Source organism: Pleurodeles waltl, chromosome 3_1 (genome assembly GCF_031143425.1).
Source record: "Pleurodeles waltl isolate 20211129_DDA chromosome 3_1, aPleWal1.hap1.20221129, whole genome shotgun sequence".
Taxonomy (NCBI): Eukaryota; Metazoa; Chordata; class Amphibia; order Caudata; family Salamandridae; genus Pleurodeles; species Pleurodeles waltl.
The window spans coordinates 570,914,162-570,941,365 of NC_090440.1; the positions used below are offsets into that span (position 1 = coordinate 570,914,162).

A 27,204-nucleotide genomic window follows, 5' to 3' on the forward strand; every position below is an offset into this window, starting at 1 on the left:
CAACTGAATACAGTGCAATGTTTAAAAAGGCCCGCGATCCAAACAGTTTGATTTAATACGATAACTGCTACACGATCCGCTAGAGGGCGCGCACAGACCTATAGTTGCGAAAATTGTCAGGCCGAAGTCGCTCAGCCTTATTCTTGTCGTGTTACTACTTCATCTGAAACCAAAGTACAACAACTGTTCATCAATATGTAGAAAATACTAGCAGCTAAGCAGAAACGAGCCAGAAACAGCATTCTCACTTCGTTCTTTCCCCCACCTCCCCCGCCTTTTACCGGAGTTACTTCCGCTGCAGGAAACCCGCCTCCATCTCCAAGATTGTATTCAGTTCTCTATGGACATCAGTCCCTCCCACAGAAGTGACGCAAACCGTCTCCATGGAGACATAGAAACAAAAGATTGCGAACACGCTCAACCACTGAATTCAGGAGTGGACCAAAAGGGGTAAGAATAAGAAGGGGGCATTGAAAAGCGGAGGGCAGGGGCAATGTACAGAGAATGGGGAACAAACGCGTAGGGAATGGGAAGAAGGCACGTTTAATAGAGGTCTGTACCAACAACAGGAGAGGGACCTTTATAGACATAGGGAGGCCATGCCCGAAAGAGCATGTACACAGAATGCATAGATTACTTACCTGTAATGTCATTACTCTGAATCCAGACTTCCTTGTTCCGATCATTGCATTCCTCCCTCCCGCTTCTGGTACTTAATTCAAATGATTATGAAGCTTGGTATATTACAGGCTGTTTCCAGTTCAGCCAAAGGTATATGTACTCGGAGGGAGAGGTGGAGTTTGTGTTAAGTATATTTTTTAAAGGAATTTAGGCTTAGAAAAGTGTCTGTGGAGGCAAGAATGCCTCATTTCATAATGAGAGGAACAGGGATGGGGACGAAGAGGTAATGTACCGAGAAGGGCTGGCTTCGGCACTGTCGCCCCCTATGCGACAGTCTTTTTTAGCACACCCCACCCCATGACCACCTCCTCAGATTCACTCACTACCACCCATCAAATGTGCCCCTCATCTCTCCATAGCCCCCCTCTCACATACATTAATTTGTTTTAAAGCGCTTGTGAAGGCTGGCTTTACTAATCCACTCAGCTATCCACATAATATGTAGTTCTGGTCTTTTCAGCAGGCATATTAACCATCTATACTACTTTATGGCGAGTTAAAGCTGCCGCTAGACAAAACTCCCATCTCTCTCCCTAGCAAGAACATTAATCCCAAGAGATATCTTAATATTTTAATTGTTTCTTGAAGGGTGGACGCACAAGGAACTTTTCAGCAGGTGCTTTTAAGTTGCAAGTTTCGTAAGTGTAGGAAAGTACCATCTTGCCTGGCATGTTACCCCCATATTTCACTGTATGTATGTTGTTTTAGTCCTTGTGTCACTGGGACCCTGCCAGGCAGGGCCACGGTGCTCATAGTATGTGCCCTGTATGTGTTCCCTGTGTGGTGCCTAACTGTATCACTGAGGCTCTGCTAACCAGATCCTCAGTGTTTATGCTCTCTCTGCTTTCCAAATTTGTCACTAACAGGCTTGTGACTAAATTTACCAATTCACATTGGCATACTGGTACACTCATATAATTCCCTTGTATATGGTACTGAGGTACTCAGGGTATTGGGGTTCCAGGAGATCCCTATGGACTGCAGCATTTCTTTTGCCACCCATAGGGAGCTCTGACAATTCTTACACAGGCCAGCCACTGCAGCCTGAGTGAAATAACGTCCACGTTATTTCACAGCCATTTACCACTGCACATAAGTAACTTATAAGTCACCTATATGTCTAACCTTCACTTAGTGAAGGTTGGGTGCCAAGTTACTTAGTGTGTGGGCACCCTGGCACTAGCCAAGGTGACCCCACATCGTTCAGGGCAAATTCCCCCGACTTTGTGAGTGCGGGGACACCATTACACACGTGCACTATACATAGGTCACTACCTATGTATAGCGTCACAATGGTAACTCCGAACATGGCCATGTAACATGTCTAAGGTCATGGAATTGTCACCCCAATACCAGTCTGGTATGGGGTGACAATTCCATGATCCCCCGGGTCTCTAGCACAGAACCCGGGTACTGCCAAACTGCCTTTCTGGGGTTTCCACTGCAGCTGCTGCTGCTGCCAACCCCTCAGACAGGATTCTGCCCTCCTGGGGTCCAGGCAGCCCTGGCCCAGGAAGGCAGAACAAAGGATTTCCTCTGAGAGAGGGTGTTACACCCTCTACCTTTGGAAATAGGTGTGAAGGGCTGGGGAGGAGTAGCCTCCCCAGCCTCTGGAAATGCTTTGATGGGCACAGATGGTGCCCATCTCTGCATAAGCCAGTCTACACCGGTTCAGGGATCCCACAGCTCTGCTCTGGCGCGAAACTGGACAAAGGAAAGGGGAGTGACCACTCCCCTGACCAGTACCTTCCAGTGGAGGTGCCCAGAGCTCCTCCATTGTGTCCCAGACCTCTGCCATCTTGGAAACAGAGGTGTTGGGGGCACACTGGACTGCTCTGAGTGGCCAGTGCCAGCAGGTGACGTCAGAGACTCCTTCTGATAGGCTCTTACCTGTCTTGGTAGCCAATCCTCCTTTCTTGGTAGCCAAACCTCCTTTTCTGAATATTTAGGGTCTCTGCTTTGGGGAATTCTTCAGATAACAAATGCAAGAGCTCACCAGAGTTCCTCTGCATCTCCCTCTTCGCCTTCTACCAAGGATCGATCACTGACTGCTCCAGGACGCCTGCAAAACCGCAACAAAGTAGCAAGACGACTACCAGCAACATTGTAGCGCCTAATCCTGCCGGCTTTCTCGACTGTTTCCAGGTGGTGCATGCTCTGGGGGTAGCCTGCCTTCACCCTGCACCAGAAGCTCCGAAGAAATCTTCTGTGGGTCGACAGAATCTTCCCCCTGCTCACGCAGGCACCAAAAGACAGCATCACCGGTCCTCTGGGTCCCCTCTTATCCTGACGAGCGTGGTTCCTGGAACACAGCAACTCTGTCCAAGTGACTCCCACAGTCCAGTGACTCTTCAGTCCAAGTTTGGTGGAGGTAAGTCCTTGCCTCCCCACGCCAGACTGCAAAGCTGTTTACTGCGTGATTTGCAGCTGCTCCGGCTTCTGTGCACTCTTCCAGGATTTCCTTCGTGCACAGCCTAGCCTGGGTCCCCAGCACTCCGTCCTGCAGTGCACAACCCTCTGAGTTGGTCTCCGACGTTGTGGAACCCCCTTTTGTAACTTTGCATGGACTCCGGTTCACTAATCTTCTAAGTGCCTGTTGGGGTACTTCTGCGGGTGCTGCCTGCTTCTGTGAGGGCTCTCTGAGTTGCTGAGCGCCCCCCTCTGTCTCCTCCTCCAAAAGGCGACATCCTGGTCCTTCCTGGTCCTCAGCAGCATCCAAAACCCTCTACCGCGAACCTTGCAGCTAGCAAGGCTTGTTTGCGGTATTCCTGCGTGGGAACACCTCTGGAAGCTTCATCGCGACGTGGGACATCTGTCTTCCAAAGGAGAAATTCCTAGTCCTCTTCTTTCTTGCAGAACTCCAAGCTTCTTCCATCCGGAGTTTCCTGGGCTCCTGCCCCCCCTGGACACTGTTGCGACTATTGGACTTGGTCCCCTTGCCTTGCAGGTCCTCAGGTCTGGAAATCCGTTGTCAGTGCACTGCTGGTGTTTGTTGTTCTTGCAGAATCCCCCTATCACGACTATTGTGCTCTTTTGGGGTAGTAGGTGTACTTTACTCCTACTTTTCAGGGTCTTGGGGTGGGGTATCTTGGACACCCTGACTGTTTTCTTACAGTCCCAGCGACCCTCTACAAGCTCACATAGGTCTGGGGTCCATTTGTGATTCGCATTCCACTTTTCATTTGTGTTGCCCCATACCTATGCTTGCCTATTGCAACCTATTGTAATTCTACACTGTTTGCATTACTTTTCTTGCTCTTACTTACCTGCTTTTGGTTTGTGTACATATAACTTGTGTATATTAGTTACCTTCTTACTGAGGGTACTCACTGAGATACTTTTGGCATATTGTCATAAAAATAAAGTACCTTTATTTTTAGTAACTCTGTGTATTGTCTTTTCTTATGATATTGTGCATATGATATAAGTGGTAGAGTAGGAGCTTTGCATGTCTCCTAGTTCAGCCTAAGCTGCTTTGCCATAGCTACCTTCTATTAGCCTAAGCTGCTAGAAACACCTCTATTCTACTAATAAGGGATAACTGGACCTGGCACAAGGTGTAAGTACCTTTGGTACCCACTACAAGCCAGGCCAGCCTCCTACAGTAAGTCATTGCTAAACACAGTGCCGCCCTAAGGTCAGCGCCCCCCCAGTTCAGGTTAGCACCTGGCGTGGCTGCACCGCTTGCACTGCCCTAAAGTCGGCCCTGCTACCGAGACTGAAGAGGAAGCCGTTTACTGAATATAAGGGTCTTCTATACATATATGCATGTCAGCAGTCGAAGTGTATTAAAAAAGTTTGGGAACTGTGATCCTGAGTGTAAGGTGGGCATGGTCAGTGAGCATGCGGGCGGAGTCAAAAACATGTATAAAAAGAACAACATATGCTGAACTATTCTATTGGCCTGTCACCTTCGGGTAACTGTATATAAAATGACACACACCTTAAATGAAAAATAAATGCAAGTCAAACTAATCAGTGGGAAATGCACTTTTCCATTATGAAACCTTTATCAGTTAATGTGATCAATACATGTATCTGTATGTATAACCAGACAGACGCAAATTTTGGTGCAGCGGGAAAGGGTAACTTGTGTATTTTTAGTACTACAGGTTCCAGGCTGTGACTGAAAGCACTGTGAATGACACTATTTTAACCGTGTATTACACATAGTATAAGGTAGAATGCCAAAAATGAGCAAATAAATGTAGGTTTAAGGTAAAAAAAAAAAGTTTTTTATACTAATATGCACACCATACATAGTGCAAATAGTTTTTTAGGTATATCAAAAAGAGGCACGCCACAGCTCAGCTGTTAACACCCTAACAGTACCGAAAAAACATCTTTGTCACCACTAAGCTTCAAGTGACTCCATCAGTTAAAGCCAATACTGGCATCTGAGCAGCCTTTACATCTGCAGATGAACTAATTGCACACATTTGCATCTCTCCAGGCAGCAAGCACCCTGGCAGAAAGCTTCTTCATAGCTGCCTGTCCCTCCCTTGGCTTCACCGCACAGGAGTCTCTCTCCTTTCCATTTCATCTGAGGCATGTGGGCTGTCAGAATTAAACGTCTCCAGACAGTTGTCTTTTCCGAAGAAGTAGGGGAACTGTTCTGGTTAAAATGAAAAAGTATGGGCACCTTGTGCCCCTCAGATCCCACCCACTTTGACCCCTCGTGCATGCAATGATAGCGCAAAGGAACCATGGTCATGGAACAATAGCCTGGCGTGCACAGAAAAGGGACTGTGCAGTGCTTAATTTGTCTAAAGAGGTAATGCTAGTGCAGGTGTTGCACAGTTTTCTTGGGAGCAAGCACCCGTGGTTGCTGAATACTACGACAGTCCAGTTTTGATTTTTGCCATTCTGCCACCAACTTTACTTCCTGTTTCTTTATCTCTCTCAAAACCGCTCCTTTTCATCCCTCTTTCTCCCTTTGTCACTATTTTCCTTTTTCTTTTCTCTTTGTCTTCCTTTCTTTCTCTAGGTAAAAAATCTGATTATGACAATTAAGTTCTGGTTACCCAAAGTGAGTGTCATTTCCCACCGCCTGGAACCAGTTGCACTGATTAGGTTTAGACAAGGAGGTTGGAACCAGAAGCAGAATTCAGACGCATCCATGTATTTCGATGGGCGACTCTGAAAAAGGAGTAGAGCACACATAGCTATGACTGTGAGAAATGTCAAGGGGACAGAGAACAAGCTCTATTTTTATGTCCTTAACTTTGCACCCTCAAATCATCAGTCTTCTACACTCCCAGCAGAAGCCCTTTCCCATCCTCAGTCCACCCTCCCCACTTCTCGCACCTCTCCCTCCCTGCCTAAGCTAAGCCCGGGTGTATTTTATCATGATTATGAATTATTGGATTGTCTACTTCCTCACCAAGGTGGCGTTTTGTGTGTCACCCTAACCCTGCTTTCGCCGTTTCTGATTCCGGAGAAAGGGCGAGATGTTCTGGTTGTCATTAGGAAAATGACCCCTTCACATACTCCTCTGTTTTGTGTTTGTAATTAAATCTACTGATCCATGGTTTACGCATGATGATCCACGGAAGACCATATTTAGCCACGTTCTTGACCACACAAGTAGCAGCTGTTTCTCAGGGGAGAATTATTTGTAATGTTATATGCTGTCTCCCCCCGTGATACATGCTGTAGTTATTAATTACTGGATACCGTAGTGGAATTCTCAAACCCTGCAACCCTTTCTAGAGGACTGGAGAGGCAAACTCCATCCCCCCAACCTTTATAATCGAAGGAGCTTCCACTTACAGCCCACGAGATGCCACGCAGCGTTTTAGGAACCCTCTTATCAGTATTAGTTATTGTCACACTGTTTAGTCGTGAATCAGAAAGTGGTCCAGGGAACAAGGGAAGTGTATTCAGAGCAAAGTGTCCCAGCCCATGGCTTGTTGATTCAGAGGCCGCCAGCACCTTTCATCACTCGGATCTACCCCATGGAACATAACCTATCGCCCCCAACCCCCTTACCACCGACGTAATCCCCACACTGACTGAATAATAGGTCTAGACACTGATACAGAAAGGAATATTTAATGTGGTGCCAAGCACGTGATGGAGTACGTTGCCTAAAGTCTCCCCTTTTTTCCTGGCACCGGAAGTAAAACTTACATCTCTTTAATGCAATATCTGTCGATTTATCATATCTTGCCTCAGGCTGGTTGATAGCAAACCTCTAGGCATTTAGCCAAGCAGACATGTCGGGTAACTCCAGAAGATGCTACAACTGTGCTAACCTCTATGCATCCAAATTACGTTTTAATAAAGACAATTTCCATTACAGACTACAGCCGACTGTCTACAGCAGAATAGGAGGAAACGTAAACACTCACCAGCAGGAACCCTGACCGCAGGGTCAGAACACTAACAAGACAAACACCAAGCAGGTGTGGGCTGAAAGAGTGGATCCTGCACCGAATCGTTGCCACTGATAATCTGTGAGTGACAGTGGACCTACAGTGGTAAGTAGTGTACTAATGTATTCAGGCAAAGTGTTGCAGCCTTGTCTGGCTGGTTTAAAGACGCAAGAACCTCCCCAGTGGAACAGAACACCAGCAAAGATGCCACGCTCACAGACTCACTAGCGTTCACACACAAAGCAAGTAGCAGGACTTCTCCCAAACTTCTCACTTATGTATAAGTGTTCAAAAATTCACTATCTCCAATAAATAATTGATGCTTACACCAGAATATTGAAGCTGCGACGTGCCTTCAAAACATGGTCTTTTATCTCTACGATGAAACCTTGGAGCAAATGGTGAATTTCTTAGCCTCACTTTATAAATCTTAAACATGTACCATCATCCCTTTTTTCTCCAGAGCACTCAAGCAGTCGAGTAACCAGTACAGAGTAGATGTGATATCAGCTATCTCACACCCATGATACAGCGCCTACTACCAACAATGACGCAGAAAAAGAGAATTGGTGTTTAACCCAATCCATAACCCTATACTAGGATGTCAGATGTGCATTTCAACCCTCATAAAGAGGGGAAGGCTAATGCAAACATATTATTTATAATTAGAGGAAACATTTCAGGGCACAGTCTAGTGACATACTATTACTGCTCATCTGGTACCTTTGAGGTGACAGTGAGGTCTGAATAATCTTTATTGTACAGTTAATAAAAACCATTACAATGGTGTACCATATGTTGCCAATGTAAAATCAAATTTAATTTTCATATAAAATGCATAAATATTACACTTATTAAATAAAAAAACGCTTAAAAGGGAAAAATAGTCCATAACCTCAGTTTTTTTTTGGTCCCCCTCCTGTCTCATCGTTCTATTCATTTTCCTAAAAATGTCTTCTCAGCCATCTTTTAAATTTTCACCATATGTGAGTTCAGGATTCGGTCACCTGGTTTTAGGCATGCTATTACTGCTTTCCAGCATGTCCTTATACCACGTTGATTAAAAAGCAATTTTAGCAGGCATTTTCTCTCTTGCTGTAAGGCAGGGCAGAGACATAAAAGGTGAATCATATTCCTCTTTCCCTTATTACATAACCTACAAATTTCTTTAGGGCTCTCCTTCCCCCTATATAGTCTTTATTATTACCAGGTAACTTTCCTAGTCGAATATACAGAAATTCCATTCTTAGAACACGGGACCAGCCTTCTTCAAAATATAGCTGCTGTCGTAGGCGTTTATAATCATTTAGTACCTCCCAGGCATGCGATCTTTCCAATAATGTTTATTTGTCATTCAATAGAGATAGCATCTTGGTTTTGTTGTTTACTACTCTTTTGAAACATGCTACAGATAGGTTACTTTCCCAACTTTTGTGCAGCCCTAAATCATTTATTGCCTTGTCCAGATAGAGCGCAGCCGGATGCTCACTATTTCATTGGAGTTCTTGCCACAAAACCTGACACAGGTCATTTCTCTTATTTGTTTTTATTCTATACCAAGTTTTTATGTAGGCGCCTTTTCTAACTATTGTCTGGTTTATTAGCCCGAACTCCAAGCAAAGGTAGGCGAAATAGCTGTCTATATGTTCTTATTATACTTGTATTTATCCATAGTGCATCACGCCCCTGTAGTGCAACACTGCCATACGTTAAGCTAGGTGCCAGTTTGGCTGATATCACCCTTAATAATGGTAAGATGCTAGGGCCATTCAAGGTTCTTTTTAGGGTTGAAAGCGCTATGCGCAGTGTTAGACCTTTCCTTTTTAACTCCTCTCTATGTTGGGTAAAGCAGCCCCGTTCATCAAACCGTACACCCAGGTAGCAATAGGAATGAACTAGTTCCACCTGTTCTCCGTTCATGAACCATCTATATTTTTTATTTATCCTTCGGCTACATTCCATTACCTTGGTCTTTTCTAAGTTTACTGTCAGACCGCTTTGCTTTGACTAGTTTGCTAGCCCTCCCAGTAGTCTTTGAAGCCCGACCTGTGTTTGGCTTATCAGAACAACATCATCTGCATATAGCAGTTTAGAGATAGTTATCTGGCCTAGCCTCGGTGCATGTGAGTTTACAACTTTTAGTTCTTGTGATAAGTCTGCTAAGAACAGATTAAAAAGATAGGATCTGTTCTAGCCCCAAATAATGTTACACTAATGGAAAGGGTTGGGTTAATGTCGGACTAGTGGAGGGTGTACCCCTTGACATTAGGAAAAGCAATAAAGTCCATCCCTGGTTATTCTGAGAAGTAAATTCAACCAGGTGCTTGGGATTGACACGAGGAGGTACAATCTCCATCCTTTATTGGTGGGACTTGAGGATTATCATCCTCCAGCAGACAGACTACTTACTAGTGGCACAGCTCTCCAATCCGTCTGGGGGTTTGAAAAGGCAACATATTGAATGCATGCTCAGAATGCTTTGCTGCTTTGAGGATGTTCTGAGTTGCAGCACCATTAGAGGAAAGAGTGCTTCACCTTTAGCTTTTCAGGTGAAGTATTGCAGGACCTTTTGTTAAGCATATGACCCCCCCCCAATTGCACTTTGTAATTACACACCAAGAACAAAGAATGATGCTGCTGTCACTTTATTGGAGTGAAACAGCCTCACTTCACTCAACTCTAAACTGGAGATTAGATGAGTAACTAATAGTCCCATGCCTCTTCCTCTTGAAGGTAACCTGAGCCACATGTAAACTCAACCTAGGTTACCTTCACCTGTCAGCTCTGTACACTTTGCTTCAGGGCCACCAACTGCAGCCCTTTGTGTGGAGATAAGACACTCTGCAGTAGAGAGAGTAAAGATTCCAAGGCCATGCCTGCCTGATACTATGTATCACAGAGAGAAAAGCTCCCCAGACTATGCCTGCCTGATACTCTGCAGGAGAGAGAGTAAAGATCCCCAGGACATGGCAGCCTGATACTTTATAGCTGTCAGTAAAGATCCCCAAGCTATGTGTTGGCTGAAACGTTGCAGCTGAGAACAAATATCCCAAATCCATATCAGCCTGATACTCCACAACCCAGTACACGGATCTCCAGGCCATGATTACAACATAACTGAAAGGACCACTACCTGAGCCATGGCTGCCTGTAGACTACAGCTCAGGGGGCAGATTCTCAGGTCATGTCAGCCTCAAACTTCACAGCTCGGAAGATAGATCCATCGGCCATGTCAAATGTCAAAGGACACATTTTCTGGCCTTAGCTTCCAAATGCTTCCCACAGAACATGACTGCCCGATGCCTTACAGCTTAAAAAAGAGGTCCACAGGTATAGCTCTCTGTTACTCCACAGCTCTGTGCAGAGGCTGCCTGATAGTCCAGTACTGAGAAGAGGTATCCATAGACCTGGAAGCTACTAATCATTCAGGTCTTGTGCAAACGCTCGCTGGCCAAGAGATCAAAAATACTTTAGTTTTCTGTCAAACCTAAGTTTTGCTGCACCCTCAACACCCCATCCACTGTTTGCCTCACCTATAAATGTAACATCTGCTTCTAATCCACAGAATGTCCAGTATGCAGCACTTGGAGCCAAACCTGAGCATCAGGACCTATCAGCGGACGGTCAAAGTGGGCAACTGGAATGAAGACATGTCATGGGAAGAGGTAAATCAAAGTACACTTGTTGAAACAATGATACACACATTGAATCATGACAGCAAAACAAGGGAGAAGCGTGCATGGCACCATGTGCTTTTAACTGGACAGCACCATATATATATAATGTGGGAAGAAAATATATATGCACATCTAGAGCCCTTATAAGATCTCAGCTGTCACTAATCAGAGTGACCATCATTGTCAGTCAGCCAATTAGAGAATTCAAGAGAACAGAGCCATGTGTACCTTCAAGCAGGGCCACTGGAGAGACTTGCTGAGCAGGGCAAGTTGCTGGGCCATTTCCGATTTGGATAGTTCCCTCTGGCCTCATGACAGTGGGCACTCTGGTGGCTATGTTTGAAGGTGTACGTGAAGCTTAAAACAATTCACAAAGTTAGGAGGTCTAGAGCATCTCAGCTCTGCACACCCTTACGCTGATGTAAAAAGCTTCACTATATGTTACCATGTATGTCATGTATCATACTGATGTTCTAGAAGTACAAGAGCGACCCAATTGTCCATGTGAACCAGGGTATCAGGTCTAAACTTGCAACATGCGTTTACATGGAACTCATTCTGTCAAGACCAATATGATGAAGCAGGAATTCCTGTGAAGAATCAATCAGAAACAAAACATTTTTCAAGACAGAAGATACTGTTGAGAATCAGTCTCAAAGAAAACAACCAGTATGTAACTGTAGTTGTCAAATCAACCAATAGCGTTTAATTATATAAACATCAGAAAAATCAAGACCAGAATAATGTGATGTAGTAAGTGGTGAAATGGTATCTGCATAGAGCCCCGAGTGAGAGAAACCATAACCAAACCAATAAGAGAAAGTTACCAATTTAGTGATATCAATGATATATTGTTTTTCATAAAGACAGCCTACGACATTGTGTGTCTGTGTGTGTGTGTGAATACAAAACCATAGAAATTCACAGTTATAGTTAGAGTTCTTTTAAGTAATTATAACTCGCACCTTTGTCATGCACAGTTTTCTTATCAATAATTTTTTGCAAATGTTGCAGTGATAATATCAAAGATGCCATACAAGATCTCATCAGTTATATAATATGAGGGGTAATTAGCTGTGCATTACGAAGGCACGAGTTATAGTTACCATTGGGTGCAAGTTTTAGTTAGTTGAAAGAACTCTAACTATAACTGCTGAATTTCTATGGTTTTACACAAGTAAATTCAGAACCTAACTATAACATCCCTGAAACCTTTGTTTTTTTCAGTGAATTTCTATGTTTTTTTTAACGTATAGTAATTTTAATTGCTATACATGAATCCAACCACCGCGCAGCAGTTGGCCACAGGGCCTGGGGCCAACCCTCCTTGAGCACCCAACTTTGCACAGTGCACGGCCTTCTCCTGTACGCAGTATGGGTTGCCTGCAAGGGCTGCCCCATCCTAGGGACCCCCTGCATATAAAAAAAATTAAAGCCCTGGGTAGGTGTGGATCCCCGGGGTATGGGCAGGCCACAGGCCCCCCCCCCTCGCAAACATAGAAATGGAAGGCCTTGGGAGGTGGTGGTCCCCAGGGCAGTAGGGGGGTTTCGCAGGCCCCTCTGAATATAAAAAAATGAAAGCTCCGGAGAGGTGGTGGTCCCTGGAGCTGTGGGAGGGCCCGCTGGCCCCACCACAGAAAATTAATAATGCCGGCGGGACCTTGCCCACCCGGGGGCCTATGATTTTTTTTAATGCGAACTTGTGAATCTCGCGAACTCACAGCAAAAAAATAATTTAAAAAATGTTTTTTTGCTCTGGTAAAGCCAGTGCTAAAGCATCAGGGTATGTCTACCCTGGCCCCTTTTCATTTTCTAAAACTTCTTTGTGGGACTCGGCTCAAGCCGAGTCCCAAGATGCCTGCCAACACTTTCTGGTTTGAAGTGTTGGCAGCCAATCAGAGCTGTGCATTTCCCTGCATTAGCTTATCTTTGTTCACAAATACTTTGCGGCCAGAGATACACAAATCTGAATATCCCTAATAAAAAAATAAAAAAACTACTGAATGGATTTACACCAATTGACAAAAAGCACAATCTGCTTACCGACAGCTAGCTTTCTGCCAAATTTGGTGTAATTCCGTCTAGCGGTTTGGGCTGTAGACGTGTTGACATATCCTATGGGAATTAACATGGGAAATGCGACAGTTTTTGAGTCCCCTTTTTCTCGGCCCCCGCTTGAGGGATCGCCCTGAAACTTTCCATGCGCACCAAGAAACACTGAGCCACTTTTTGGGGAAAATGTTGTGAAGATTCGGCAAACGGTGCCACAGATATAGGCAAGTCAAAAAACACTTTTTTCATGAAAACATGGTCCTAACTATAACTACCTAGTGGTGACCGCCATTAGAGGTAATATATATATATATATATATATATATAACACCTGTGAACAAGGTCCGGTGAGACCGAAACGTGTCAGGGGATTCCTGTTTGTTTGTTTATGATCTCACTATTGTATTAAAAGTTAAGGTATTTTTGGCACAACGACAGAGTGTGGTTTTCTCTTGCTAAAACAGAAAGAGAATCTTGTTTTCTGAAAATATGGTTGTCCTGCCTCAAACCAGCACCACCGGAGAATTAAGTGCGCCGTTACACACAGATCAGGACATCTTTTCTTTCATATATATATATATATATATATATATATATATATATATATATTTTTGTGCGTGTGTATGTGTATGCTGAGCCACGCCCCGTCCACCCTCGAAGTAGGTAAAGGAATTCCCGCCTCTTACCAGGATGATGGACAGCTTTCCAAAACGACCCCACTGCGTTTACCGCCGATTCACGTGGTGCGTTGTTGATGCTCAGAAGCAGGAGGACATCTCCACAAAGACGCACTAGTAACAATAACATTGCCAAAGGCACACAAGGTTGCTGGAGACGTTTACCCCATGGCCCATCACGTACCCCTAGTGTACAATATAAACGTAGCAGATGCCGCAGTTGAAGCTCAGCTTCTGGAAAGGACAAGCCACCCTAACTCTTGGGCTTGGCAAAGATAAAGCACGGCTGTGCGCTCAGAGATCCCATAGCAGAAAGATCTAGAATCCTTCCTGGAGGTGAACTGATGATTTACTGGAGCGTAATCTGTATCTGACTGTGACGCGCGGGTTCTATCTTCCTCTCCTGGAGACACAGAGTAGAAGGTTCTCCCTTTATAAAGAACCTGTAAGCTCCACCCGCTGAGCCACACCCCGTCCACCCTCGAAGTAGGTAAAGGAATTCCCACCTTTTACCAGGATGATGGACAGCTTTCCAAAACGACCCCAATGCGTTTACCGCCGATTTCGGTGGTGCGTTGTTGAGGCTCAGAAGCACGAGGACATCTCCACAAAGACGCACTAGTAACAATCGCATTGCCAAAGGAAAACAAGGTTTCTGGAGACGTTTAGCCCGTGGCCCATCACGTACCCTTAGTGTACAATATAAACGGGGCGTATAAAACATGCTAGGTAACGCTTACTGACATACTCGTAGAAAATACTCCGGTTGGGTAGGCCACGATGCTCATTTTACAGAAACTAAACCTCAAAGGAAGCACTTACAATCATAATCGTAGCAGGTGCCGCAGTCGAAGCTCAGCTTCTGGAAAGGACAAGCCACCCTAACTCTTGGGCTTGGCAAAGATAAAACACGGCTGTGCGCTCAGAGATCCCATAGCAGAAAAAGATCTAGAATCCTTCCTGGAGGTGAACTGATGATGTACTGGAGCGTAATCTGTATCTGACTGTGACGCGCGGGTTCTATCTTCCTCTCCGGGAGACACAGAGTAGAAGGTTCTCCCTTCATAAAGCACCTGTAAGCTCCGCCCGCTGAGCCACGCCCCGTCCACCCTCGAAGTAGGTAAAGGAATTCCCGCCTCTTACCAGGATGATGGTCAGCTTTCCAAAACGACCCCACTGCGTTTACCGCCGATTCCGGTGGTGCGTTGTTGATGATCAGAAGCACGAGGACATCTCCACAAAGACGTACTAGTAACAATCACATTGCCAAAGGCACACAAGGTTGCTGGAGACGTTTACCCCGTGGCCCATCACGTAACCTTAGTGTACAATATAAACGGGGCGTATAAAACATGCTAGGTAACGCTTACTGACATACATACTTGTAGAAAATACCCCGGTTGGGTAGGCCACGATGCTCATTTTACAGAAACTAAACCTCAAAGGAAGCACTTCCAAATATAAACGTAGCAGGTGCCGCAGTTGAAGCTCAGCTTCTGGAAAGGACAAGCCACCGTAACTCTTGGGCTTGGCAAAGATAAAGCAAGGCTGTGCGCTCAGAGATCCCATAGCAGAAAAAGATCTAGAATCCTTCCTGGAGGTGAACTGATGATGTACTGGAGCGTAATCAGTATCTGACTGTGACGCGCGGGTTTCTATCTTCCTCTCCTGGAGACACAGAGTAGAAGGTTCTCCCTTTATAAAGCACCTGTAAGCTCCGCCCGCTGAGCCACGCCCGTCCACCCTCGAAGTAGGTAAAGGAATTCCCGCCTTTTACCAGAATGATGGACAGCTTTCCAAAACGACCCCAATGCGTTTACCGCCGATTCCGGTGGTGCGTTGTTGATGCTCAGAAGCACGAGGACATCTCCACAAAGACGCACTAGTAACAATCGCATTGCCAAAGGAAAACAAGGTTTCTGGAGACGTTTACCCCGTGGCCCATCACGTACCCTTTGTGTACAATATAAACGGGGCGTATAAAACATGCTAGGTAACGCTTATTGACATACTCGTAGAAAATACTCCGGTTGGGTAGGCCACGATGCTCATTTTACAGAAACTAAACCTCAAAGGAAGCACTTACAATTATAATCGTAGCAGGTGCCGCAGTTGAAGCTCAGCTTCTGGAGGTGAACTGATGATGTACTGGAGCGTAATCTGTATCTGACTGTGACGCGCGGGTTCTATCTTCCTCTCCGGGAGACACAGAGTAGAAGGTTCTCCCTTCATAAAGCACCTGTAAGCTCCGCCCGCTGAGCCACGCCCCGTCCACCCTCGAAGTAGGTAAAGGAATTCCCGCCTCTTACCATGATGATGGACAGCTTTCCAAAACGACCCCACTGCGTTTACCGCCGATTTCACGTGGTGCACTGTTGATGCGCAGAAGCACGAGGACATCTCCACAAAGACGCACTAGTAACAATAACATTGCCAAAGGCACGCAAGGTTGCTGGAGACGTTTACCCCATGGCCCATCACGTACCCCTAGTGTACAATATAAACGCAGCAGATACCGCAGTTGAAGCTCACCTTCTGGAAAGGACAAGCCACCCTAACTCTTGGGCTTGGCAAAGATAAAGCAAGGCTGTGCGCTCAGAGATCCCATAGCAGAAAAGATCTAGAATCCTGCCTGGAGGTGAACTGATGATGTACTGGAGCATAATCTGTATCTGACTGAGACGTGCGGGTTCTATCTTCCTCTGCTGGAGACACAGAGTAGAAGGTTCTCCCTTTTATAAAGCACCTGTAAGCTCCGCCCGCTGAGCCACACCCCGTCCACCCTCGAAGTAGGTAAAGGAATTCCCGCCTTTTACCAGGATGATGGATGGATGACTAAGTATTTTTTACCCATGATTCTAATTATGTATTGTATGTGCATATGTGTGTGTAGTCATGTGTGTGTGTGTATAAATATATATATATATGTGTATTTATGTGTATATGTTGTTTCTGTGCCTGGCATGTTTGTGGATCATTGCATGGCTCCTGTTTTTTTTTTGGGTTGTTATACTAGATATCTATGAATTTCTGCTCTCTTTTTATCACACTTATCTACTCATCACTCTTATGTCATGTCTCTATCAAACTATCCTCCATTCTCACTCGGACTCATCCCAAATCCCTTCGACCACTTTCATCTCCTAAATATCTCTGCCTAAGCTCTTCCCTCCACCTCCACATCTAACTCACCAAACCTCACTCTACCTCTGTGACCTCCCACACAACCCTACTAAATTCTCCTGCATTCATCTCACCCTGCTACTATGCTCTCCCTAACCCTTCCACATCCTCTTTCCCCTCCGCCCCCCTTTTATTCATCTCAAGCCTTTGGATTGAGTAAATGAAGGATAAACTCCCAATTAACACTTCTGGATTTCTTTCCCCCTCCACCCCTCCATTACTCCAGTCAATCTAACTAACAAACTCTCATATCCGCAACTCAAATTAACTCATAATAATACTAAAACTGTACTCCTTATTAAATTATACTAATCCATCACTAATTCTTGTTGGGTTCCGGAGTAGCGTGCTACTCATCGAAAAGCGCTTTGACGCCTCGTCAGGGGTAGTAAGCGCTATATAAATACGATTACAATACAATACAATATATATATATATATACATACATATATATATATATTACCTAATGGCGGTCACCACACAGATATATATATATATATATATATATATATATGTATATATATATATAGTTTTCTGTACACTCATTTACATTGCCAGTGTATAGGTTTGAAACCAATGTCTGTCTGTTGTTGGTGTCAACAGTGTTTCACCCCTACGCAGGATATGAGGGTCTCATCAGGAATGTATTTAACCTGGGGGGACTAATGAAAAACTCAATTGTAATGTACAGATTTCAAGTAAAAATGCCAAAATTGAGAGTTAAAGAATAAATACTAGTTCCAGAAGAGGGCACAGTCTGTGTGCAGATTGCATCAAGACCTGCCAAAAAGCTGCAAGTCGGGTCTCAGAGGGTGACCTGTTTAAGGATATATAGGGGATGAGAACAGTAGCGGCCAGTAATTTTGAATGATGCCGCTTAGGATTGTGTGGTGAAGGTAAAGACTTAGGATAGAAAGAGCACCAATGTGCTTGAACTAATAAATAATGTACTCACGGGCTAATGCATGAATGAGGCCAAAGAAAAGGGAATAAGTCAGATGCTTCCAATATAATAAAGAATAATCTTGTAATAGGTGCTTGAAAAATTCACTTGCCTGGAAGGCAGCCAGAGGCCCCAATCGTGAGCTAATTGTAAACAGAGCGTTGCAGTAACGGTGGACTCCCGATCGGAGATCCCCCTCTTCTTCAGGATAAGGAGATACTACAGACTCAATCTAGTCAAGTGCTTTAAATGGTCCGGTACTGTCCGGTACTGAGTGCTGGCACTTTTTTATTTTGAGAGGGAGAGTTCCTGCACTTCTCAAGAACAACGTAATGCTTTTAATTGGAGCGTACCCGCACTTCTCACAAACAAACAGGTACTCTGGTTCAGAGTACCCGCACTTCTATTTTTTCATTTCAAGCACTGACCAGTGGCGGCCGGAAGCTTTAGGATGGAGGGGGGCGGGCGGGAAGCACACACACACACACACACTCATTCTTTCACACACACACGCTCGCACATCCATTAACAACACTCATAACTTTCAAACATGCACACACGCACCAAACATTCATTTTAAAAGATCACACACACTCATTCTTTCATACACGCACGCAGGCACATCCATTAACAACACACATAACATTCAAACATGCATGCACCAATGATTCATTTTAAAAGATCACACACACTCATTCTTTCACACACACGCACGCACATCCATTAACAACACTCATAACATTCAAACATGCACACACGCACCAAGCATTCATTTTAAAACATCACACACACTCCTACCTTCAGCTTCGGAGGTCCCAGGAGGGTTGGGACTGCAGCCTTCCCTCATTGGCTGGGGTCAGCCAGTGAGGGAAGGCAGCAGTCCCAGCCTCGTCACAGAGTGGGATGGGGTCAGTGAGACTGCTGACCCCACCCCACTCTGTGACAAAGTGTCACTGATTGACACTCGCCCTGGGTGCTTCAGGACTTAAACCTGAAGCACCTAAGTCGAAGTCAATGGGTGACACTTTCCTGTCACCCAGGGGAGGGCCTCGAGGCACTTTCCTGTCACCCAGGGGAGGGCCTCGAGGAGCTGCGACCTCCTCAGCCCAGCAAAGTTCAGCTCAGGCAGCCAGGAGTCTGCGCAAAACGCGCATGTCTGCTCCTGGCTGCCTGACCTGAACATGAAGAGTGTCTGTCAGGCGGCCCTTCATGCGGGGCAAAAGGTGGGGGGGCGTGGCCCTTCCGCCCTAAAGGATGGGCCGCGTCTGGCACTGACTAGTCTAAATAGACTCCTGCATCTGATCACGTAGCATCCTCATGGAAGGGGCGTGGCGAAGTCTGTGCGCACGAGAGGGGCGGAGCGGCACCTGGGAGGCCATGTCTCTTCACAGCTCACGACTGGGGCTGCTGGCTGCATTTACATGTAAGGGCATTTGAGTGCTTCATCCACTGAACCTATTTGGGATCTCAAAGGGAGTGTTTTACAGTATAAAACATTTGCCAATTTAGATCATCTTATAAAGGGCTGCCATTCCTAGCAGTAAAACTGGAAGTGTCCTCCGCCCCTCCCCCTCATTGTTTCTGTATTCCTACAGGAGTCTGATCAGGTTGTGTTGGAAGATTATGTCCCAATCCGCCGTTATGAAAATCCCCACATTGCTAAAGCACAGCACTCCCATCTTGGGCTCTCTAGTCCCGACCATTGGAAAGCTGAAATGCCACTAACTTAGGGCAGTTGATACTGCGAGGATCTGCAGTACTCAGGATGGAATGACATGGGTCTGCCAGGTATAAAAGGACATTGTCAGTATGTAATTAAATGACGTCCTCCCATTCGTGGTCTCATTGGAGGCCACAGATCAGCACATCCCTGCATTTCTACATAGCAAGTGACTCAATCACCACGTCGAAAATTAGGGTAGACAGTGGGCAACCCTGACTCCTGCTCACCGCAAATTCCTCAGAGAATGCCCTGTTGACCCTGACTTAAGCTGTTGGGTATTTGTACAACAGCCTCACCCAGAACAAAAGTTTTGGTCGAAAATCTACTTGAGAATAGCACTCATGTACAGCCAAATAATTTGTTTTTTCAGTATCTAGGGCCAACAGAACAGCTGGTTAAAATACGTGGTCTCTGCAAGCTCAGCAAGCCTCAGAAGATTGTTCCTCATTACCTTATAGAGCATAATGCCAATTGATCTGGGACCACTAGGGAGTCCATCACCTGCATCAGGTGATTTGCTAATACTTTCGCCAGAACCTTTGTCTCTACGTTCAGCAGAGATATGGGTCTCTGTTGCATTCCCTATGTTATGGATCAAGACAATCGTTGCTTGTCATAGATCCTGTGGGATTATATCATCCTTTCTGGCTCCGTAAACATCTTATGGAGTGGGCCCACTACCCAGGATCTTTGGCCCACTACCCAAGATCTCACACTTTAAAGAATTCCGGTGACAAGCCGTAAGGGCCTGAGGTTTATCGCCCTTCAACTGGGTCAGTGCCTCCAAGATTTCCATCTGTACAATCTTAATTTCAACAGAGAGGCGCTACACATTCCCAAGTCTGGGGCCTGGGATGTCCTTGCTGTATGCCTCCAGGCCTCCCGTTCCATCCTCAGTCTGTACCCTATGCAGGTCATTCAGATACTTGACGAAGGCATGTGTAATCTCAGTGAGGGTCTTGGCCTTCTCACTGGCCTCCACATCGACCACATGTACCCATTATTGCCCCTTTTCCTTTTTCACAAACCAGGCCAAGAGTTTCCCTGCCTTATTGAACATCGTATAGAGCCTACCCTAGTTCTCTCTGTGTCTCACTTCTTGCTGCATATGGTTTCTGCAGTCTTCTCTAGTGCCTTCAGTCTTTTGTGCCAGACCCTGTGAGGGGAGGCCACATAGTCTTGTTCCTAGTACAGTAGTTTGAGCTCAAGGTCCATACTTTCCATGACTCTCTTTCTCTTCTACCTTGTCACATGTGTGGTCAATTAACACTTTATCAGCGTTTTGTAGGCCTCCCATAAGTCTACCTCTGAGCTTACCATTTGCATACTCTCTTTGAAGTAGAGGTCAGTGTTCTCAGTAATCATCTTCCTGGCTCCAGTCATTCATCTCCTACGAGTCTAGTCTCCAGTTGCTCCTCATGCCTGGTATACATGCACTTATGGACCAATTGTACGATATACCTCTGGGCAGAAAGGATGTGTTCCTGAACCTACCCAACGGATGGTGCGGCACCAGAATGTTGTACATTCTAGACATGGACCGCATAGAGTTTTGATGTGAACAGGTTGGCTGAAGCTGAATGATATAATCTTGAAGAGTGAGAGCCATGTGAGAGTTTGTGGTAAAAGAGAGAAATTGAAACACCGTTGTTTAATGCATGATAATCATTGAATGCTAGAGGAGCACTTATTTGGGAACGTTATGGGGTCCCCTTTTCACCTAACATGGTGATGGAGGATCCAATAGGAATATATATGTGATAGTAAAAGCCAGACTTGATGGGGAAGGGGTGTTTGATTATGTATGTACACCCCAACAATGAGCCAAATAGACTTCCTAAAAGGCATGTTGAAAAGTTTATCTGAAAGAATATACATGCCGTGGTAATGGAGGAGGGGGGGAGAGGTAGCTTCAGTTTAATAGCAGTCCACTTCCTAGATAGATCTCACCCACCTTTGTCTGGATAAACCACTATACGATTGCCAACAACCTTGAAGGAATGGCTGGGGGATTGGGACCTAGTTGACGCCTAGAGGGTCTTTACCTCCTAAAAGAAACTACTTATTTTGCGACAATATGGCCTCTACACACAAGACTAGATAGAGTCTTGTGCACGGGTAGAATCACAGATCCTGCATACTAAGGGAGGATGGTATCTGGCACCATTACTTCCCAGCCTGGGATGGGGAAAACCACCAGATGATATACCTGTGTGGCACTTACAAGAGTACACATTGGAGGACATGGCTTTCAGGAAAACCATTAAAGATGAAATCCAACACTATTTCTCAGAGAATGCAGCCTCCACGGAAGACCCTTTGGTAGAATAGGTGGACTTTCACCTAGTAATAAAAGGACAATGTATCAAAACTTACCAAGGGATTCAAATGATTATCAAGAGGGAATAAATAACAAAACAATATAATGAAAGACAAAGAAGGTAAACTGTTAGCATGATTAGCAAAACCTGAGTCTCAAGGTTCCCCGATAACAATGAAAAGAGCAGAACCAAATGAGGTATTACCCTCACAGACAAGATTAACTGGATGTTTTACTAATACTTTCCTCAATTAAATGCAGAACATGACTAACTGGGTTTGTGACATCTGCCGTCACTCTGAAGATGATACTTGAGAATGGAGAGATACTGGATGCATTCATAAAGGGAACAATCTCTAAACTGGCCAAACTGAGATCAAACAGTTTCCCACTGATTTGTATGCTCCCTCAGCCAACATATTGGTGTTAACTTTAGTATAAATAAATATAGAAATTAGTGCGATTGAAAGGCATGTTGCCCAATGCTATCAAAAAAGTAGTAATATCTGTACCAAAACCCAGACAGGACTTCCTAGATAAAAAGTCCTATTTCTTGCTCTCAGTGTTAAATACAGATTATAGAATTTTGAGCAGGATTCTCTGTCTTTGTACCAGCGAGGAACACATCAGCAAAATACAAAGGGCCTGATTTAAGAGGCCCTAGCACCACCTTACCACCGTCATAGCAAAAGTGGCTTTTTACACACGCCATGGTTGCAAAGTGGCGCAATTCATGCATTGAGCCACTTTATAAACCCTTGTGCCACATTATGCCTGTGCCAGACATGATGTATGCAAGGGGGGCGGTCCCCCGTTAGGATTGCCAAAAAAATGGTGCAAGGAAATGTAAGAGATTTCCTTGTGCCATTTTTTTGACACTTTTAATGCTGCTCAGAGCAGGCATCAAAAAGGGGCATGCCATTGAATAAAGTGGGCCCCTATGTACTCTGCAGGAATAGCGCCAATATTTTGGCGCTACTCTTGCAGAGTACATCAATAGCGTGAGGAATTCTGTTGTTATTGGCACCTACCCTGAGCCATGCTGCGCCGTATTTTGAATATGGTGCACTCATGGTTTGTGTAGGGGATTGTAAGGGGTGCAAAGGAAGTGGCGCTGCAAGGTGTAGCACCAAAATCTTTTTCATCTACTTGAGATGACTTCCATATATGGGTGGCTCCTGATAGGTTTAGAAAAGTGTTTGATATGCTAAACTGAAAATATTTGTTTGCAGTCCTGTAGGGATAAGGAATGTGTTACGATGTACTAACTTGGATTATATTGCTATTTACTCATCCTGCAATTGTGTTTGCCACGAAAGATATTTCAGACCCCTGGTGAGTGGACAGAGGCCCTAGGTAAGATTGTCCCTTCTTGCTTCTCTTATTTGCAGTGGCAATGGAACCACAGCTTGTGAAATCTGAAGTGTAGGCAGTTTCAGGGACATAAGAATTGCAAATGAGTGGCTTATCATATTGCTATACGCAGAGAATGTACATTTGTACCTCAACAATGCTTACGCGCGCTGGAGCCTGTAATGCAGATACTCTGAGATGTTGGTACTTTGCCAGGATTAAGCAAAAAATACTGTTAAAATTGATGGGGAAAATAGCTTTATCTAAAATGTTGGTATTACGGAGACTGCTATATTACTTTATAATTTTTCCTGCCATGTTACCTAAGTTCTTATTTAAGACATTGGATTCACTCCATACAGATTTGATTTGGAGCATATGAATCTTGTAGAGTAGCCCTGCATATACCCTGCTTACCTGTGGATAAAGGATTGGGAGTGCCAGTTTTTGAGCCTTATTATTGCATGGCTCTGCTTCAATGGCTAGCTAAGAGAATGGCAAGTATAAGATGGCAGCAACCAAATCTCTGGAGAGGGTGTTAAGTGACAGGATGGTAGCTGATATGATCTGGGGCAAGAGTCACAATACATGGACAACACATTGACTAAATAGTTGCACAACTCACCACTGTTGGGGATAGATTTTTATAAGGGATGGGCGTGGGAGAGTTCACAAACCCAGCGTACACTCCTGTGTTACCATTGTTGTGCAATACACATGCGTCAGGTGAAAGCAACATTAGGGGTTCCCACATAGACTAGAATTGGTGTGTTAAGTATTTTGGTTCCATTTGAGAACTCCAGCATAAGGCCGTTTACTGACATTTTGCAGACGTACACAGTATATCAGTATATCAGCAACACAAAAGGATACTGGATGAAGTGCTGAAAACTTTCAAACTGTCACCCCCAGTCACAGATCTGGGTTTAATCTATACTTTTGCTCACCATGCCAACCCGTTTGGACCCAGCCATATGCAAATCAGTCTTGATCCTATTCCCCATTAGAACAGTGCAGCCGGAAATGCCAGGCCAGGTACTCCCTGGACTGGAAATAAGCATCCTGGAACCGATTTCAGGGTATCACCCCTCATCAGCTAGGCTAGCTTGAATCCAATGGCACAGTGAGCAAGGGACACACATCTGGACATACTCTCGACACTTAGGGCAACTTTAGCAACACAGAAGGATGATGGACGGAGTGCTGAAGCTTTTCAAACACACCCCCAGTCACAGATCTGGGCTTATTCCGTTGTTCTTTTGATCACCATGCCACCCCAGTTTGGACCCAGCCATATGCAAATCAGTCTTGACCCTGTTCTCCAGAGGAACAGTCGAGCCGGAACTTCCAGGCCAGGTCCTCCATGGACTGGAAACAAGCATCTTGGGACCCGTTTCGGGGTATCATCCCTCATCAACCAGGCTAGTTGAATCCAGTGGCACTGTGAGCAGTGGACCCACGTCTGGCAACTTAGGGTACACAGTATATCGCCAGGACCATTCCTAATGCATGGATCCATTACACAGGCGATGTGATTAACTTGGTCCTGCAACACTACAGAGCCTCTCTGACATGCAGCATTTCACCTTTTACTCACAGAAGTAGGGAGTGGGGGAGAGTAGCAGAGGATGCTAACACCCTCAATAATTGGTCAATGACAAACCTGTCCAAAGACTGAGTGAAAGAAAATAAAGGGGAAATGGAGGGGGGTCTGTACAGGGACATTTGTGATACTGAATAGAGCTTATTATCTAGTTACCCATCTAATGTGTCTGTGGGTATGGGAATTTAACTAGTTCAATACAATTATTTACAAAGGACATACCCACAGAATAGGCAATGCATACACATTACTTGCATGATTACAAAATACGTTCAAGATGAAGGAATGAACGACTATTACCACATGGTCTGAAGTTGCCCATTAATTATGGTCTAATAGCTATACATGAATATGTACCCAAAGTAATTTACTTAAGCCAGATATTTGTCTTCTATGTTTAATGGATCAGTCCCTTAAACTAAATTCATAGACCTGGCTATACTATTAGCAAAGTACATAATCAAATGAATAAGGCAGCCTTTTTTTTTTATCTAATTCACTAATGGGGGCCACTTTTATTTTGGGCAAGGATGCTTGTTTCCAGTCCAGGGAGGACTTGGCTTGGCAGTTTTGGCTGGACTGTTCCCATAGGTAACAGGGTCAAGACCGATTTGCATGTGGCTGGGTCCAAACTGGGGTGGCATAGCAAGCAAAAAAACGGATGGATTAAGCCCAGATCTGTGACTGGGGGTGAATGTTTGATTAGTTCCACATTCCGTCCATCATCTGTTCTTCTTGCATTTATCACTCTAAGTGGGAAGGGTATGCCCAGACATGGGTCCCGTGCCTGCTATGCCACCAAATTCAAGCTAGCCTGGCTGAGGAGGGCTGATACTGCAAAACCGGTCCCAGGATGATTGTTTTTGGTCCAGGAAGGACCTGACCTGGCAGTTCAGACTAGACTGTTCCCATGGGGAACAGGGTCAAGACTGATTTGCATATGGCTGAGCCCAAACTGGAATGGCATGGCAAGCAACACAACTAATTGATTAAACTCAGATCTGTGACTTAGGTTGAATGTTTGATACATTCCACATTCCATCCATCATCTGTTCTTTTTGCATTTGTCACTACCCCAAAACCGGTTCCAGGATGCTTGTTTCTGGTCCAGGGAAGACCTGGCCTGGCAGTTCGGGCTGCACTGTTCCCGTGGGGAACAGGGTCATGACTAATTTGCATGTGGCTGGGTCCAAAATGGAATGGCATGACCAGCAAAAAAACTGATGGATTAAACCCAGATCTGTGACTGGGGATGAATGTTTGGTTCTTTCCACATTCTGTCCAACATCTGTTCTTTTTGCATTTGTTACGTTTATTTAGGTGCCCGGGCCTGTTTTCTGTCACAGTCCGATCCTTACGAAGACCTATGAGTATCTGTGAGATATGGGAGACCCAGGACCCCCTCTTCACATTCTCTAGTGGGACCCTTTCATTTTTCGTTATGCCACTGATGTGTCCACATATGTAACCCTACCATTTGTTACCATACAATCCCCATTAGAATTGCATCCTCAGTAGAATAATCTGAAAGTGGAAACAAGGACCCCATTTTCAGTTGTTATTTGTGTTGAATGGTCTCATCATCACAATTTATAATATGTACATGTTGGCCTACATTGAAAAACTGTTCAAAATGTCTTGCAACAAGTGAGCAGCACTGTGTACTAAATGCTCTGTTTCATTATTCATCCATTATTGTCACGTGTGTAGCCCAAAAAACATATTTAAAAAAGAAAATCTGGGTTCTCGTTCACGTCCACTAGACCCAGTGGTTTGTAGAGTACCGCCTGGACTCTGTCCTGTACAACTGCAACATCCCAAAGCCAGGAATCATTCTTTCCGGGGCAGGCTAAGCCCTGAACCTCAGGACACAATGCATTCTCACGACCTACACTGCACAGACAGAATGCTTATCTTGCATCCATCCATCAAGTAACATGACCACTCCAATAAAAAGCAGGTGTGCATCCGAATACTTCCCTGCTCAATTAAAGGCACATTAAAATGTGTTCGTATCTTAAACTTTTTTGTGGTTTATTAACAGGAACTACTGAAAGATTTTTTGGACAAGAGAGAAAAAGGTGAACTTCTGATTCAGAAATCAAGTAACCTGAAAAGCAATGTTTTAAAACCGGTACAGTATTTTCATTTTCTTTCATTGCTCTTCTTGTATCATTTTGATAAATGTAATGACAAGTGCTTTTCTGTTACCCTCATTCAGGATGTCTTTCGGTTCAGTTCCTTCACATGAATCCTCCTGCTCCCTTTTCCTGCCGTACCAGTGCACTCCCTTCCCCGAGTCCTGTCTCTTCTCTTAGGGTGCTGTATCCGTGCAATCCCTTTACATGATCCCTCCCCCTCCCTTCTCCTGCTGTACCAGTGCCCTATGACTCCTGTCTCTCCCTTCTCTTAGGGTGCTATGTCCATTCATCCCTTTACACAAGCCCTCCTGCTCCCTTCTCGTGCTGTACCAGTGCACTATGACTCCTGTCTCTCCCTTCTCTTAGGGTGCTGAATCCGTACATGAGGCCTCCCACTCCCTTCCCCTGCCGTACTAGTGCACTATGACTCCTGTCTCTTCCTTCTCTTAGAGTGCTGTATCCGTGCATCCCTTT

The 27,204-nt window shown here is 44.9% G+C and overlaps 1 protein-coding gene across 1 annotated transcript in view; it reads left to right on the plus strand.

The window, feature by feature from the left end:
- Positions 1-357: 357 nt before the first annotated feature.
- Positions 358-27,204, plus strand: part of CFAP161 (cilia and flagella associated protein 161) — a 58,190-nt gene continuing 31,343 nt past the window's right edge. The window contains exons 1-4 of the mRNA XM_069223004.1: positions 358-450; positions 6,986-7,163; positions 10,624-10,723; positions 26,634-26,723. Coding sequence (XP_069079105.1) covers positions 10,625-10,723; positions 26,634-26,723 — 189 coding nt within the window. The 5' untranslated portion in view covers positions 358-450; positions 6,986-7,163; position 10,624. The remainder of the gene's footprint in view (positions 451-6,985; positions 7,164-10,623; positions 10,724-26,633; positions 26,724-27,204) is intronic.